Source organism: Yarrowia lipolytica, chromosome 1D, assembly GCF_001761485.1.
Source record: "Yarrowia lipolytica chromosome 1D, complete sequence".
Taxonomy (NCBI): Eukaryota; Fungi; Ascomycota; class Dipodascomycetes; order Dipodascales; genus Yarrowia; species Yarrowia lipolytica.
In genome coordinates, this window is record NC_090773.1 from 3,212,281 (window position 1) to 3,229,866 (window position 17,586).

At 48.8% G+C, this 17,586-nt stretch overlaps 5 protein-coding genes across 5 annotated transcripts; 4 read left to right on the plus strand and 1 right to left on the minus strand.

Annotated features, from left to right (window-relative positions):
- Positions 1 to 3,002: 3,002 nt before the first annotated feature.
- YALI1_D32153g (60S ribosomal protein eL15) lies at positions 3,003 to 3,614 on the plus strand (the record flags this gene model as incomplete). Its single annotated transcript, XM_503229.3, has 1 exon — positions 3,003 to 3,614. The coding sequence occupies one exon, from the start codon at positions 3,003 to 3,005 to the stop codon at positions 3,612 to 3,614; it is 612 nt and encodes a 203-aa protein (XP_503229.1).
- A 2,162-nt stretch (positions 3,615 to 5,776) lies between these two features.
- YALI1_D32181g (uncharacterized protein) lies at positions 5,777 to 6,248 on the plus strand (the record flags this gene model as incomplete). The annotated part of the gene is made up of 2 exons (XM_068282847.1): positions 5,777 to 5,915; positions 5,959 to 6,248. The coding sequence occupies 2 exons, from the start codon at positions 5,777 to 5,779 to the stop codon at positions 6,246 to 6,248; spliced, it is 429 nt and encodes a 142-aa protein (XP_068138948.1).
- A 719-nt stretch (positions 6,249 to 6,967) lies between these two features.
- On the minus strand, positions 6,968 to 7,240 carry YALI1_D32195g (uncharacterized protein; the record flags this gene model as incomplete). The annotated part of the gene is made up of 2 exons (XM_068282848.1): positions 6,968 to 7,152; positions 7,198 to 7,240. 2 exons carry the CDS (start codon positions 7,238 to 7,240, stop codon positions 6,968 to 6,970), a joined length of 228 nt encoding a protein of 75 aa, XP_068138949.1.
- Positions 7,241 to 8,591: 1,351 nt separating this feature from the next.
- YALI1_D32209g (uncharacterized protein) lies at positions 8,592 to 10,415 on the plus strand (the record flags this gene model as incomplete). Its single annotated transcript, XM_503230.3, has 1 exon — positions 8,592 to 10,415. The coding sequence occupies one exon, from the start codon at positions 8,592 to 8,594 to the stop codon at positions 10,413 to 10,415; it is 1,824 nt and encodes a 607-aa protein (XP_503230.2).
- Positions 10,416 to 14,434: 4,019 nt separating this feature from the next.
- YALI1_D32268g (uncharacterized protein) lies at positions 14,435 to 15,928 on the plus strand (the record flags this gene model as incomplete). The annotated part of the gene is made up of 1 exon (XM_503231.3): positions 14,435 to 15,928. The coding sequence occupies one exon, from the start codon at positions 14,435 to 14,437 to the stop codon at positions 15,926 to 15,928; it is 1,494 nt and encodes a 497-aa protein (XP_503231.3).
- Between the last annotated feature and the right edge of the window lie 1,658 nt (positions 15,929 to 17,586).

Sequence of the window (17,586 nt, forward strand, 5' to 3'; positions counted from 1 at the left end):
GTCCAACTTTATTTCACCCGTTTCACGACGTTTCAGGCACCCGGATTGGCGCTGCAAGTGAAGAATGTGCTACTCTGGAGACAAAGAGACGTCGGGGGACTAGAAGGGTCACAGCCCTGTGCGCTGGGCCTTTTGCCCTGTTGGTTCGTTCTGGACGAGCCGCCGGGGACCCAGTCCAGCAGTGACCAGACGGCGTTTCTCGGCTAAAATACTGGCTCAAATCTCTCAGCTTTATTAGTTGTAGGATTCTGAGGGTTTGGAGCAGAAATACGTCTTGTTGAGGAGGTCTCCGTGTATTCTTTGGGTCGCTTGGATCTCTTGGTCCGTTTTGGATCTCCTCGGAGACTTTTGACAGACACTACCAAACACCTCCATCGTTACAATGCACAGCCCCGCGTTTGTCTGAGGCTACAGTGCAAGATACAGTACGAGTGCAACTGCTCGTGCAAGGTACGCTCAAGATACTGTACAGTACGTGGTTTCGACAGTCTAGAAACGCAAAGATTGCGCCATTCAATTTGTTCCTGCGTTTTGCAGACTGCAGGACAATGGAGCTGTAGGAAACAGTACAGTATGTACCAGTACGAGTTGATAAGTCCAGAAAAAGAGCCTGCTGTTTAAACTGGGTAAGTCACGTGAATGGGTAGGTGGGGGGGGACAGTTTGCATTGATGGTGGTCACGTGTTCTACGGCGTGATCACAACTCTCTGTTGGTCATGTTGGCGGTTCAGACTTGTTTCTCTTGGAAAGACGTAAACAAAAGGCGGATTCATTCGGGAGCGGCGAGTTTGTGGACCAGCCCAAAAGTGAAACAGGGCCGTTTCAGCCGCTGAATCGGGCTTTTGGCACCGTATCGCGCAAAAATGTGGCAGTGTTGAAAGATGCATAACTCAAGTATAATGGGGAAGAGAGCAATCAGAGTTGGTCTTGAGGAGTTGGTGGTAGACGTTGAATGGAGGTTGACGGGGTGGCATTCAGGTTGACGGGGTTGCATTCAGGTTGACGGGGTGGCATTCAGGTTGACGGGGTTGCATTCAGGTTGACGGAGTTGAATTGAGGTTGACGGGGTTTTTTGGAGGTTTTTTGTCAATTTGGATCTCTGTGGAGCAGCCTGGAACAGCCCGAAATAGCCAACTGACTAAAGCCTTCCTTCAGTCACCTCAAATTCCCCATAGCCTCCTTTACTGCCCGGTCGTTGCCTCAGATGACTCGACGAGGCTGTACAAACCGTCGACTATGTTTCAGATAGTCTCCAGGATGCTCAGAGCTGTCGGCCATGTTGGAGACCAAGCAAGATATTGACCGACAACGAGAGGAAATTCAGAATGATATAGTGATACTGTCCTCGCATGAATCATTTCATTGGAGTTTCTGACACTCCGGAATCCCAACCAAATCTGGGACTAGTATATATGATGTATTATCTCGTCATATATCAAACTCTGGCATTGTTCCAGCTGATGAATTTCCAACTAATTCTCAACTAATTTTCGACCAATTACAAACTAGTTATACAACCACTTGGAGCGGCTAAAATACACACCTGAACAGATCATTGTTTGGTCATTGATTGGTCACGTGATCTCCAGAGATGCTTCGTCCTCTTTCTCATTCTACAACACCTCTCTTATCTACGTTGTACAAGACTTGTATGTAACATCCAACACCCATCTAGATTGCATATGCCAGAGCACTGAAAAAGGAACAGTCCAAGTGCTGTACCCTTTTAACGAGCGATATCCGGTCCCGCCTTCATTTCATCACGTGATATATCGTTTTAACTGCTATTTTCTGTCACATGACATTTATAGGCGCCATTCCTAGCGTTTTTTTCCACTCACTCCAGAAAGTGATGAGAAACGGGTTCCATGGTCTGACAAGAAGCCATCTTTTATTTCTAGCAGCTTCTGGAGTTGTCACATGAGGTTTCAATGGACTCTTTCTACCAATAAGTCGTCTGGGCAGAGATGCAAGTCGCTAAGAGTCATTGAGGGTTTGAAGTCATCAAATGATGTTTGACTACTCGATTTTTCGTGAACTGCGGTGTAAACATGAGTTCATGTTCATATCTCGGCAAGTCGTCATCTGACAAGTACACGGAGACTTTTTTTGTATTCCACTGATTCATTTTAATCCATTTTGCAACTCTGGATGTTCAGGATACTTCTAATCGTGTCTATTTGGTGTGATTTGCTCCCACTCCAACCTGTCTCGATCTGCTGGTGATGGACAAGTGCATTTGTCTCAGTTTTACACAGTTCTATTTATGGACTCTGAAACATGAGGAGGATAATAAGCATCAGTGATGAAGGGTCATGAGTTGCTAAGCCACGTGCCCAAGTCACGTGTTCTTTAACATCTTCAACCAAGTGATTCCATCAAGCAAACACACTCTTGATGGAATCACTTGGTGTCTTCCTACCATTGAAGTGACCATACAGAAGTGCACAGTAGCCGACTCTTGGTCGAGGGATATACATATCAATATAATAAATATATTTCAGCTTCTTTTGAATCGGTTTTTGAAAACATCTATCAACTTTCCGCCGAGCTGCGCTCAAGTCGACCCCTTTGAGGTGGAAGGCTCGCAGGGCTCTGTTAAATGAAGATGAAGAACATCCACTCCTCATTTTCTCCACCATTCCTTTCAATCACGATTTACGCACGGTTACTTTTCAGGCCAGATTTTACTTAATTTTTTTGCATTTTCCAATATATTTAAGTCCACAAAATCAAGACAAAAAGCTTTGAAAATTCAATTATCTTATTTAGTATTATTTTTATTCTAGGGAAATTGCGAGGAAAAATATGAGTATTTTTTGGTCATCCCAAAATCCCACTCGTGCGACTAGGTTCACTAGAAATGACATCACGTGCAACCCTAACTCCTGAAACCCTATCTACCCTAACCGCCACCCCAATCGGGCATTCCAACTCCCAACTCCCACCTCCCACTCCCAAGTGAAATATCTTCCCACCCTTAACTCTCCAAGACAACAACAATGGGCGCCTACAAGTACCTTGAGGAAATCCACCGAAAGAAGCAGTCGGACGTGCTCCGATTCTTGCTCCGAGTCCGATGCTGGGAGTACCGACAGAAGACCGGTATCCACCGAGCTTCTCGACCCTCTCGACCCGACAAGGCTCGACGACTGGGTTACAAGGCCAAGCAGGGCTTTGTCATCTACCGAGTCCGAGTCCGACGAGGAAACCGAAAGCGACCCTCCAAGAAGGGTGCCACCTACGGTAAGCCCACCAACCAGGGTATCAACCAGCTCAAGCTGCAGCGATCTCTGCGAGCTGTTGCCGAGGAGCGAGTTGGCCGACGAGCCGGCAACCTGCGAGTTCTCAACTCCTACTGGGTCAACCAGGACTCCACCTACAAGTACTTTGAGGTCATCCTGGTCGATCCTTCCCACGTTGTTATCCGAAACGATCCTCGAATCAACTGGATCTGCAACCCCGTGCACAAGCACCGAGAGTCCCGAGGTCTCACTGCCGCCGGCAAGAAGAACCGAGGTATCAACAAGGGCCACAAGTACCACAACACCTCTGCCGGTCGACGACACACCTGGAAGCTCCAGAACACTCTGTCTCTCTGGCGGTACCGATAAGTGGATCGCTCTGTGCGGTTTGCTTTTAAAAATAGTATAAAATTGATTGTACCTAACAGTGAGGTTGTAGCAGCAGCAGTGAGAACGTAGCGAGCACTACCAGTAGTAAGTCTGCTACTTATAGAAAGCCTGCCCTATCATTGACAATCATTAAACCTGCCGTAATTCGCTTCTGGCGAAAATTTTCACGTCGATATGCGTCCCATTCTGCCATGTTGAACAATCCAGTCTTTTGAAACTTTGTTAGATATCAACAAACCAGTTGAACTCCCAATTAAACCTTGAAAAAGCTGCACTGGGAGAGCCTAAAAATAAACAAATAATAATAAATAAAATAAAATAAATAAAAGAGACTTAAAAAAGAGAGAATTGGGAGACATTATATACTTCAGAATTCTGTTTGTGTCCCTAATCTCTTGAGATCATGAAATTGGCGGTGTTGGGTGACAATCCTGGTGTGGTTAAGAGGCCATTGGTTTCGTTGCTTGCTACGAGTATTTTTACTTGTAACATATGACTGCAAAAAACCAGTCTCTCGTACATAATTACTGTACACAACTTTGAGCTGGGACCATGGGGATAATCACGTGATTGGTGTATAATACTACGAATCTGTCACAAGGCGCGCATAGCCGAAGCCTTTTGTAGCAGTTTGGATGTTTTTAAGCAGCTATAGGACCATTTTTGGTGGAATTGGGATGACATGTGTTTCCCAAAACACCCACCACGATACCAGAGACATTCTCAAGTAGAGGGATTTCGGGGCTCCATAAAGATTTTATGGTATCAGTGAAATTCATATGATCCTCTGCGTAGATTTGAAGGCTCAATGAGTCCACGTTTCGTCTTCTCAGCGCTCTCAAGTCGTGTATATCCTCTACCACGTATTTATGCAGGTCTATGCGCTTCTATGCATCAATATGCACGACTTAGATGCTCACCAACCGTTGACCAAAGAGGATGACGCGATCGGACTTTCTCTTTGGATCGTGCAGCATCATTTACCGGAGCGGGAAAGCCGTTCTATGGGCCCGAGATCGGTGTCGTTGGGGTGCCCGCCCTCAGACAACCACCACGGAGACATGTCTATTCTCGCATTATCTCCCCTGCACACACCGTCATGTCATCATCACATGTCAAAAAGGTTTTCTTTGTACGGGGGTCATACGACTTGAATAAGCGAGCTGTGTCACTTGTAGATTGTCCGTATTGGCACTTGCCTTCTTGACCATCACAGAAGACACAATCAGAAGGCACAACAACACGACAACAATCGACACAGTTATCGACATGATGGAAGACACAATCTGTGTACAATAACAGCCATCGGCCCAATCACTGAGCTAGGCTTATTCGGTTGGCATGGACCGACACGGACATCCGGACTGTCAATCACTACCTTCTGCCAGTATCCACACTTTGGCTGTGTTCCGGCGCAGTTCATCTGATAATGATATTCTACGACTGCTGCTCTCCACCGGCGTGTTTCTCCAGAGACCTGTCTTCTGCTCTCCCACTCTTCCCCCTCCCACTCTTCCCTCTCCCACTCTTCCCTCTCCCACTATTCCCTCTCCCACCATTCCTCCCCCTCAGAAACACAGAACACAGCGATGCTATCCATACGGTCGTCCATGCAAGTCTTGATGTGGATCGGAGGTGGAATCAGAAAAAGCATGTGGGAGGTAAAGCCCTGGGGAGGATGAGTGGCATGTTGTCGTGTTTTCTAATTACCGACGTTCTACAACCATGGCAGGCTTACCGCGTCCATGGTCTGGGCTACATCCACCTTCCTCGGCATTGGTTCATGTTCCTGTGTCGATACGTTCAAGGATGTCTTGTCTGAACCATTGTCATTGTTGAAGTCATCGATGCGGCTACCGTTTCGAGCCCCCCTGCCAGCTTGTTCAACGTCAGCCAATTGTTATGTTGTCGAGCTCTGCGAACTGAGTTGAATCATTCCGATCCATGGTAAAGGGTAAGGTCGGTCATTTACTGTTGGTGAGCTCGACTCCGCCGCACTAACAGCCTCACTAACTGTCTCAGACGCCCCAGCTATTGGTTGGTTACGTGCTCTTGTCTTTCTAGGAGCTGTCGCTGTGTGCCATCCGTGTCTGGGACGTGCGTTTCTCGGTGTCCTAGTTCTAGATGTTCTAGGGTTCTAGATGGTCTGTTCAGGACTTTCCGAGACTGTCATTAATCACTCCGTGAACGTCTGGGAATTGACCAGGTCTCTCCACGCCCCAGACAGTCAGATTTCTATGGGCGGATATTCTCAGCACGTAATTAGAACTTTTCTGAGTTGTCTCTAAGTGAGGATTTCTGAGACTCTAGGCTCTCTGGGAAGTTCACTCAATACTACCAGTCGGCATCTATAGAATATCACACCTCTCGCTACGCTCAAGATGTGATCGCAGACTCGATAAGCTCGTCTGCTCGGAATGTCTCGTCGATCATTGCACCAAGCGCCATACGGGACCACAAAGGGAACCCTTCAGATTACTCCACACTCGCTGCACCCAAGATCGGCTAATTTTGTTCTCCAGTCTACCGTGTCAAGATGGCTTATCCACATATTTCCTGGGTCGAGCCGCAAGGGCTAACCTCGTAGAGATGCTTTTGCCATGGCAGCTGTGAATTTTGCGTTAGCTTTTTACCACTGGGTCCGTCTGGTATATATATTGGGAGCCCGCGGTAGGGTAACCCAATAGGGTTTTACGTGATGAGATGTACCCCAATGGAGGGAGGTCGTCGATGTGATTGAGCAGTTTTTTGGTCAAGTGTTTTGGCGAGTTTTGGCGAGTTTTGGCGAGTTTTGGAGAGTTTTGGCGAGTTTTGGCGAGTTTTGGCGAGTTTTGGCGAGTTTTGGCGAGTTTTGGCGAGTTTTGGAGAGTTTTGGCGAGTTTTGTCCAAGTTTTGGCGAGTTTTGTCCAAGTTTTGGCGAGTTATGATTACTTTCTGTCTTAACTAAAAGTCAAGGATTAGTTGGGACATTAGTGATATTAATCCAGCGTGTTCTGTTGTAGTATTGTTTGTTTTTTTTTATGTATGTATATGAAAGTCACGTGAGTATATTAGTCACCAACCCCACGACTGGCTGCCATGTCTCTCTTGTTTGGGTCGTCCATGCATTTTTTTTCTGGGGAGCATGGACGATGCGTCAGATGACTCGGGGAAGGCGAAAAAGTGAGAGAAAAAATTGGAAAAAAAGTAGGAAAAAAAATAATGAGAAAAAGTGGAAAATAAACTGGAAAAAGAGTTGGAAGAAAAAATAATGAGAAAAGGTGAGAAAAAAAATGGAAAATAAATTTGAAAGAAAAAAAAATTGGAATAAAGACTATCGGGAAAAGGTGTTTTCAGACCTTTTGGATCACGGCCAACTTTGCAAAGAGTGAGAGGAGGGTGCGAATGGCCAGAAACGGCTCATAATCCCTGTGAACTCGACATGTGTATTTATTCCCCGTGTCTGCAATCAAGTGTTGGTATCCACCACATGCAGGATTGGAGTCATGTGGAGAGATAGCCAGTCGGGGAAAATGGGCTCATCATCTGTTGGTTGAGGTTTGTAGTGTCCTATTACGAGTACTGTACCGGTATGAGTGAGTACGAGTTGTTCGTTTTATCCTCATTTCAGCGAGCAAACTTTTTCTTGCCTGTCGGTTTTTTCCTAATTTTTTTTTGTCGCAAAAATCGTCGCAAAAAAGGTGACTCAATCCAGCAGACGATAACCGATGTGCAGAGTGCATGGAAATGCCGGAGTCAGCATGCAAATGCCGGCTTCAAACTCGGTCCATGCGTCGATAGAGAAGCGACAGACGGACGAAGCGACTCAGGGCGGTCGGGAGTTTAAAAGTGGTGTTATGGCCTCGGTTTTGGACATGTGCAAGCAAGGAGTGGATAAATCAACTCTTTGGGCAGTTCTCTATCTGCTGTATCAATTTCAGCTCGCAAGACCCACTTTTTGAGCGTCTAAACAACGTCATAAAATCGGGATCGAAAGTAGTGAAAAGTTTAAAATTTTCAATGTGAAAATTTTTGACGGAACATTGTGGATCGGGGATAGATGATAGAGATGATGTTGAAGCTGAATATTGCAGCTGAAATGCGTGACAGTGGGATGACAAAAATTGGGCACATTTGGGTCTCGTATAGAGCGACTTTCGAGGCTTCTGGCGGGTCAAAATCGCTCCAGTGAAAACGCCCCGAGTTTAATTGGGGGATGGCGGGGAGTAATGTGTTGCTAGGAGAAGTCATAGTCGAGATATTGAGGTGGTTCGAGCGGAGAGTTGGTGTGGTCCCGGGTATGTGTATTCTGATACAAAAAAAAAATGCTGTCAATGCAACTCTTTCGGCTCTTTTAGGGCTCTTCAAACCGACGGTTACGTCCTGAGTTAGGTGCATCTCAGGAGGTTCTTTTTCTGGGGGATTTAGGGGGGCCAGAAATATGGGAAAAATTGGAGAATGTATATCTGATTGGTATCTACAGCTTGGAAAATGTTTTGTTCGAATAACTCCATGATTCCCCGACTTTTGGCACTTTTCCAGCCCTCGTTCAGGCTGCAGTGGCCCGGGTGGGAACCTTAAAATGATTTGATTGTGGGGCAGTTTGGGGGGACTGAGAATATGGATGAAATTGGGTGCGTTTTTGTGCGGAGAAAGGCGGGAAAAATTTAAAAATAATATAAATCCCACAAAATATTATTCATATTTTTGCCCATTTTTTAACATATATTTTGGTGGAAATAAAACTCCATTTGCCCGTTCACTCGGAGTGAAGGTTATTTGGGTGTCGTCATTATTGGGGGCAATTCGCATCTGGATCCAAAGTGGCCATTTTTGGTCGTAGCACAAAAATGAAAATTTCCATAGATTTATCGCACTCCCCTTATCCTCCGTACCAATTCTCCGTCCGCTATCTCAATTACTCATCAACTTTGGCCCTATGTGTGATACCGCCCAATAAACTCAATTACACCGACCATGTCACTTTGTCCCATATCCAAACTCTTCCTCTGCAACCCAACTCATACGATGTCTGAACGTCAGAAAATCGCCATCCTTTCCGTCTACGACAAGACCGGTCTGCTGGACCTGGCCAAGGGCCTGGTGAAGAACAATGTGCGGCTTCTCGCCTCCGGCGGTACTGCGAAGCTGGTGCGGGAGGCAGGATTCCCCGTGGAGGACGTTTCGGCCATCACCCACGCCCCCGAGATGCTGTCGGGCCGAGTCAAGACGCTGCATCCCGCGGTGCACGGTGGAATTCTGGCTCGAAACATCGAGTCGGACGAAAAAGACCTGTCTGCGCAGGGCATTGACAAGGTGGACTTTGTGGTGTGCAACCTGTACCCTTTCCAGGACACGGTGGCCAAGATCAACGTGACGATCGAGGAGGCCGTGGAGGAGATTGACATTGGCGGCGTGACTCTGCTGCGAGCCGCAGCTAAGAACCACTCGCGAGTCACCATTCTGTCCGACCCCCGAGACTACCACGCCTTTCTCAACGAGCTCGACCACGGCGCCATTTCGGCCGAGACCCGAAACCGGCTCGCCCTCAAGGCGTTCGAGCACACCGCCGACTACGACTCCGCCATCTCTGACTTTTTCCGAAAGCAGTATTCGGAAGACCTGTCCCAGATGCCTCTCCGATACGGAGCCAACCCCCACCAGAAGCCCGCCCAGGCGTTCGTCCAGCAGGGTGAGCTGCCCTTCAAGGTCCTGTGTGGCTCGCCCGGCTACATCAACCTGCTGGATGCGCTCAACTCGTGGCCCCTGGTCAAGGAGCTGTCGGCCTCGCTCAACCTGCCCGCCGCCGCCTCCTTCAAGCACGTTTCTCCCGCCGGAGCCGCCGTGGGTCTGCCCCTCAGCGACATTGAGAAGAAGATTTACTTTGTCGAGGACATTGAAAACCTGTCTCCTCTTGCCAACGCCTACGCCCGAGCTCGAGGCGCCGACCGAATGTCGTCCTTTGGCGACTTTATCGCTCTGTCCAACATTGTCGATCTCCCCACCGCCCAGATCATCTCCAAGGAGGTGTCTGACGGAGTGATTGCCCCCGGCTACGAGCCCGAGGCCCTGGAGCTGCTCAAGAAGAAGAAGGGCGGCAAGTACTGCGTGCTGCAGATCGACCCCAACTTCACCCCCGGCCCCGTGGAGACCCGACAGGTGTACGGCATTTCGCTGCAGCAGAAGCGAAATGACGCGGTCATCTCCTCCAACTCCTTCAAGGAGCTCGTCTCCAAGAACAAGGAGCTGCCCGAGCAGGCCATCATCGACCTCACCGTCGCCACCATCGCCCTCAAGTACACCCAGTCCAACTCGGTGTGCTACGCCAAGGACGGTATGGTGATTGGTCTGGGAGCCGGCCAGCAGTCCCGAATCCACTGCACCCGTCTCGCCGGCGATAAGGCCGACAACTGGTGGTTCCGACAGCACCCCAAGGTGCTGGCCTTCAAGTGGAAGAAGGGCACCAAGCGACCCGACAAGTCCAACGCCATCGATCTCTACGTCTCGGGCCAGATTCCCCAGTCCGGTGTCGAGAAGGAGGAGTACGAGGCCAAGTTTGAGACCGTTCCCGAGCCTTTGACGGCCGAGGAGCGAAAGGAGTGGCTCGGCAAGCTCACCAAGGTGGCTCTGTCCTCCGATGCCTTCTTCCCCTTCCCCGATAACGTCTACCGGGCTGCCCGAAGCGGAGTCAGCTACATTTCCGCCCCCAGCGGCTCTGTTCAGGACGAGGCTGTGTTTGCCGCCGCCGACAGCTTTGGCATCGCCTACGTGGAGAACAACATCCGACTGTTCCACCACTAAGATGGATAAGTGCCGAATCAAGTTATATAAGAAAATGTTTTGTTTGTGATTTTGATGTAGGGAACCGCCCGAAGTATTGGTCATGATACTACAAGTAGGACCATCTGACACGTGACTGGGTCCATTTGGCTCGTGACTTTGAAATCATGGTCTAACGTACAAACTACACTCTGTAGAACCACAGACGCTAATTGGAGCGGGAAAGATACCGACTGAAACTGGTGTCACGTGATGAAGACTGGAGTCATGTGACGAATGCCGATGTCACGTGACACGGGCCTTTTCATTCCGTGCAAACTTGTTTTCGGTAAGTCTTGTTTGTTTTCTAAGAGTAATCATCGTTGGCTAGATTGAGTGTATTTGTTGGCTTGCGATTGCATTTTTGTTGGACAGTATACAATTATTCAAGCACAGAGGTATTTTTGGCGACTCGAGCATTGTATCTTTGAAGAGCTGGTTCGATTCTGATGTATATTGATGGAGTTGTTGTGGTTTTATGGCCGAAACTCAGAATGTGGATTTTAGGAGGAAAGAGTTGGCATGAAGAGAAAGTAAGATAGATGAGTTGTGGTTATTTTGTTTAGGTATTTCATAGCCGTTTAGTACGTTCAATTCTGGCTCCTTTTGGTAGCTATCTAGGGGCATTGTGTTGTGTGTAAAGTATTGTTGAATTTGGTTGGTATTAGTTGAATTTTCTAGTAAGTTTAGTTAAGTTTAGTCGATATATATTGAGAAAATACAAGAGTCTTCTTCTTCCGCTACACTATGGACACAAGCACAAAAGGCACAGACACAAAAGGCACAGACACAAATGGCACGTACTTGATACCTTCTGATACCCATACTACCACAGATATCTACCATAGGTGCTTTTTCAATGTTACGTAATAGCTCAGAAGATACATCCGCAGCGGAGTCATTAGCTGGGTGGCACATGGCACGTTTGATCGGACGTGGACATACTCCTCACGCGGCGCAGTCTGGACACAGACTTACTCGTCACCGCCAATCAGCCATGGGCCACGTGGTGGCAGTCGAGGGTCCCTCAGACACTATCCAGCATTAGGTAGGAAGCACCAACTCAGGTGAGTTCCAGATGAATCCTCGCCGTGGCGTCTCCTGAACTCGCAAGTTTGGTCCTTCCCCGTTGTCGCATCTCTTGCGCCCGCCTCACGGCCTCCAGAGGATGTCTCGATGTGGATCGAGGGCAACTTGGGTGAAGCGAATGCTTGTGTGTGACAAGGTGAGTATGCGTGAACTTGGATGGTGCAGACACTTCTCCGGTGATTGGCTCGTCTCGCCAGGAGTATGGTCAGTGCAGTGCAGCCGGCGCGTCGAGACTACCGTTCACCCGCATTCATCGGTTTGTGGTCTTCCCCGATGTCTCTCAAAATTCCCTCCATGTTCCAATCGAGGGGTGCAGCCCGAACTTCCCTTTGAAACCACAGGAACTGGCAAGGAGACTGGCACTCTAGCAACGCGGTGACGCCGTCAGACTTGATCTGAACCTCCCACTTAGTCCGAGTGTCCCACCAGTGTGGAGAAGCACCTTGTCACCATGACTAAGCTGGCCAACCCTTCACCACGTCTGATACACTGCCTGCTTCTGTGGTTTGGATTGTCTCGGAGTTGAGCAGACCCTTCATTCACAATCCATTAAATATTAGCATGGTCAGTTCCATCGACCGGCTTGGAGAGGTTCTGAGTAGATGTCAATGTGCGCATGACGATTGAGATCTTGTTGGGTGTGTGTTCGTAGGGCCCAATTGCGACATACTGGTTCGCCACTATTTCACAGACATCAGCGACTGGTACTGGCGAGATTGGTTGGTATACTTGGTTCTGGGGACTTGGGGGGGAGGACGCTGCCGTGTTTTTCGTCCTCTGATATGTTTTGATCACCAATCGTGCGGGTTCATGATCCTCAGTCAAAATCCGACCATTTAATAGATCATTTCGTTGGATTTCCTTTTTTTTAAAAAAAAGGAGGGAAAAAAAGTATTAACGACAGCTCACAGCCTCGGTATCTACAACATGAGGTGGCCAAAAATTGCTATTTACACATCTCCTCATAGTCTACTGCTCGTACAGGAACTGCAGAGGTTGTAAATTTGGAGTGCACGATAAGTCATATACAGAACATCACATGATGTGCAACCACTGGACTGTTTCTCGGGACTGTTTCTCGTGCTATGTCAATCCGCCGACGCCGATATCGGTGCCACCAAAGTCCAACCTAGCTCAAAGAAGAAAAAACAGAGATTGGATGATCTGCCGATCGCACGTGACTTCCTGTCACGTGATCCCAGGTGATGGAGCTTATGTTTAGTCAACTTACACCGACTGAATGATGGGAGTATGGCCAAAAGTAATCACACGAGCAAATGTACGATACAAGTACAAGTACAAAGTACAAAGTACAAGTACCGTACTCTCACAAGAATTATAAACCCCGACTACGAGTGTCGGTTTTTTGTTCATGTGACCCCGTCCGAGCTTGCTCATGCAACTGTAGATCACGTGATAGGTCGGTTGCTTCGGTTGTCACTGTCGGCTATTTATGATTTTCCGAACCAAACTTTTTCGTGAGTCATAGATCATAGGTCGGGATGGCCGTGGAACTATCTGACAGAATTCGCCAGAAAAAGGGCAGAAATAGAACCGTTTAATTCCGCTGTGTTATAAGGCGAGCTAACAGGTGCCAAACGGGACCGGGAGAGCGACTTCCTTGTTGTTGGGCTGCTATTATAGTGCGTTGACTGAATGGAGCTGTACGAGTAGTGTAGAACAGGTTGAAGAGACGGGAAGACGGCATTGAAATTTCTGTAATTTGAAAAAAAATCGGAAAAAATAAGGGAAATTCTCCAGGAGAGACAATATGCCATTTTCAAATTGTTCCGTAACTTATCTCTCTGAAATCTCTTCCATTGACCCCGTTTTGGTCCCCATCCTGATGGTTGCGATTTTGACCCATGCATATTGCTGCACCCTAATGTACCCGTCTGCACCTCCTGCAGACGCACTTTACCTGCACCTCCTCTCCTGCAGCTCGCTGAGAGTACAGAAGCTATTTACGCACATTTTTTTTTAACGGCGGCGATTTGGGGCTGAGAAAAATAGAGTTGCGACGAACCCGAAGGATAAGACGTTAGCGAGAGATAGCGAAAAGGGGGTTTGGAGCGGTGCAGAAAATCGGAGGAAATTAGGGAAAATCGGGGAAAATGACGACAATTCGAACCGAGGCCAATTGAGCACGCCGAAGCAGTTTCAACGCAATCGGCCGCGATTCGGACCAGTTGGGCCGCTCTTAGGCAGTCACCAACCAGATGTTCTGCACGGATTTCCCCGATTGTGGAAATGAAATCGACGCCGGCGTCATGGCAATCGACAGTTGGGGGAGAGATAAATCGGTGGTCACGTGTACACCCCCCACGAGCGTCTCCCGTGCCACTTTCTCCCCAGCGACCGTTATCTCAACTCACTTCCCCTCTCTCAACAGTTAACCCAACCCTCAACCAAATTGACGTGGTTAGCGGTTTGGCAGGCGACAAGCGAAATTGACTTTTCCAACAAACTCAGCACGCCACCACGCCCGTTCGCCATGCATGTTGTACCCCTCACCGAGGCCACCAGGATTGGGTCAAAGTGAGGGGGAGTATCAACAAGAAGGAAAAAGGGTCTTTTGGGAGCTCCAAAATAGTTGGGGAGGCGGACCAACAGAGACATATATAGACTCGAAACCAATGTCACAAATCCATCTTTACCAAATAAAGTTAGGGACACAAAACCGCTCTCCAAACAGGATATAATTGTCCCACCACCACCACACACACACACCACCCAACCCAACATTTAGCCTCCGTCTGCTACAACTTAATCAGGCACGACTCACTCTTCTTTCTACGTGACACAAACAGAGCGACACCTACGGAGCGACACCCCCCTCGACCGACACAGAAACAGCGTCGATCACACACACACACACACACACACCGAATCCGACACTCACCAGATCAATCATGTCAGCGAAATCCATTCACGAGGCCGACGGCAAGGCCCTGCTCGCACACTTTCTGTCCAAGGCGCCCGTGTGGGCCGAGCAGCAGCCCATCAACACGTTTGAAATGGGCACACCCAAGCTGGCGTCTCTGACGTTCGAGGACGGCGTGGCCCCCGAGCAGATCTTCGCCGCCGCTGAAAAGACCTACCCCTGGCTGCTGGAGTCCGGCGCCAAGTTTGTGGCCAAGCCCGACCAGCTCATCAAGCGACGAGGCAAGGCCGGCCTGCTGGTACTCAACAAGTCGTGGGAGGAGTGCAAGCCCTGGATCGCCGAGCGGGCCGCCAAGCCCATCAACGTGGAGGGCATTGACGGAGTGCTGCGAACGTTCCTGGTCGAGCCCTTTGTGCCCCACGACCAGAAGCACGAGTACTACATCAACATCCACTCCGTGCGAGAGGGCGACTGGATCCTCTTCTACCACGAGGGAGGAGTCGACGTCGGCGACGTGGACGCCAAGGCCGCCAAGATCCTCATCCCCGTTGACATTGAGAACGAGTACCCCTCCAACGCCACGCTCACCAAGGAGCTGCTGGCACACGTGCCCGAGGACCAGCACCAGACCCTGCTCGACTTCATCAACCGGCTCTACGCCGTCTACGTCGATCTGCAGTTTACGTATCTGGAGATCAACCCCCTGGTCGTGATCCCCACCGCCCAGGGCGTCGAGGTCCACTACCTGGATCTTGCCGGCAAGCTCGACCAGACCGCAGAGTTTGAGTGCGGCCCCAAGTGGGCTGCTGCGCGGTCCCCCGCCGCTCTGGGCCAGGTCGTCACCATTGACGCCGGCTCCACCAAGGTGTCCATCGACGCCGGCCCCGCCATGGTCTTCCCCGCTCCTTTCGGTCGAGAGCTGTCCAAGGAGGAGGCGTACATTGCGGAGCTCGATTCCAAGACCGGAGCTTCTCTGAAGCTGACTGTTCTCAATGCCAAGGGCCGAATCTGGACCCTTGTGGCTGGTGGAGGAGCCTCCGTCGTCTACGCCGACGCCATTGCGTCTGCCGGCTTTGCTGACGAGCTCGCCAACTACGGCGAGTACTCTGGCGCTCCCAACGAGACCCAGACCTACGAGTACGCCAAAACCGTACTGGATCTCATGACCCGGGGCGACGCTCACCCCGAGGGCAAGGTACTGTTCATTGGCGGAGGAATCGCCAACTTCACCCAGGTTGGATCCACCTTCAAGGGCATCATCCGGGCCTTCCGGGACTACCAGTCTTCTCTGCACAACCACAAGGTGAAGATTTACGTGCGACGAGGCGGTCCCAACTGGCAGGAGGGTCTGCGGTTGATCAAGTCGGCTGGCGACGAGCTGAATCTGCCCATGGAGATTTACGGCCCCGACATGCACGTGTCGGGTATTGTTCCTTTGGCTCTGCTTGGAAAGCGGCCCAAGAATGTCAAGCCTTTTGGCACCGGACCTTCTACTGAGGCTTCCACTCCTCTCGGAGTTTAACTTGCCCATGAGCGAGCGAACGTAAAAGTGGTAACCACGATAAGTAATTAGATATAGCAATGGCATATAGACTGAGATGAGCGCACGAGCGCGGACGAGCGTAGCAGTAGTGGGGTTGCATGTACGAACACGAGTGCTCGTATTTGTATTCGTATTCGTATTCGTATTCATTTCAGGTTTCATTTCAGATTTGTCTCAGTGGGGCTGTTTCAGAATCTGTTTCAGAAACATTGGTGTAGTTGGACGCAGAGGTTGAAATGTTACGTTTCGAGGATACCTGTTGTTTTTGGGTCATTTTTGTCCAGGAAATTGTTGGTTTATGTTAGCTGAATTGGTTCCTGTTTCGATTTCTTCGGACCAGCAAAAATTGAAGGAGTTATTTCAATGTTGTGGCAACGAGTCTAGAGTCTGGATATAAATATGCATTTTTTAGGATGATCCGAACGGAATAGCGATTAGTTTTTAGGAGAGAAATTGATCTTTGGTGCGTGATTCTTCATTTACAGCTGAGGACTTTCAGATTGGGGTGATATTGACAGAGTTGGAGTGGTTTGGAGTATCTACTGTTGGTTACGTGGGGGGACAACCAACTGTGAATACTTCGGATGGGGGGAATTGCGACTTATTTTGGATATTATACAAGGTAATTTGTATGATAGGGATGGATTTTGCTGGCGGAATTGATCTCTATTTAGATCTTTTTGATGCGAGCAAAATTGAAGGAGTTGAGGAGGAGTGTGAGAAGAAGATATAAAAGTGCTAACAAATTGGGCAGTCTTGATAACAAACTCTGTTGATATTACATGGACTGGAAGGGAGGGTTTAAAGGGTGGTTTTGAGCATATTAACGTAACAATACGGTCCGGTTAGTATGAGACGATTTGTTCGTCATGGTCGAATAACCCTTCTGGAGCTGAGATATCTTATATCAAGACTATTTTCGGGCAGTTTAGTGCCCTCTCCAAATCGGTACAGTATTTACCCTGTTCTCAGATATCTCCAAAAAAAAAAGAAAACTTTTATCCCAAGACGTACTTCCAGAATATGCAAAGAATGACGGTAGCCGAGTGTGTCGGATCTGGTCCTCAGAGTTCTGGACCGGTAGAAAAGTACCGGTACAAGTACTTGGAGCCTTGCAAGTGATTGCAATGCGTGGTGATTGGTGGTCACGTGAGGACCCTATACGGGGACTAGATAATCAGACCTGTCAGAGGTATACACCACCAATTGGGCATGTACAGGAGCATGTACAGTAGGTATGTACATACTTATACAGTTAATTAAAAGTATGAGTTGGTAGATTTAGGAGAAGTCACGTGCCGGGTGCCGAGGGTGCCGCCGCAGCTGCATTTTTTCACCGGTCACGTGGCTCTGCGCTGACTCACCGTGCCATTCTGCTTAGTAACCGGGATTATACAACTCAGATTGGTGTCAACTTTTGCCTCCACTAATGCTTGAAGCAGGGAGTAAAAACATGTATAAACCGGGGCCAAAATGGAGCAAACGAAGGGTCAAACGCTGAGCAACAAGCGGCAACAATGGGCAACATATAGAGCAAAAACGGAGCAAAAACGGAGCAATAGTGGAGCAAAAATAAATAAATTAGGCTACTTGTAGAATATAAAAAAAAGGGTCTAATGAAGAGTCAAAGAAAGGAA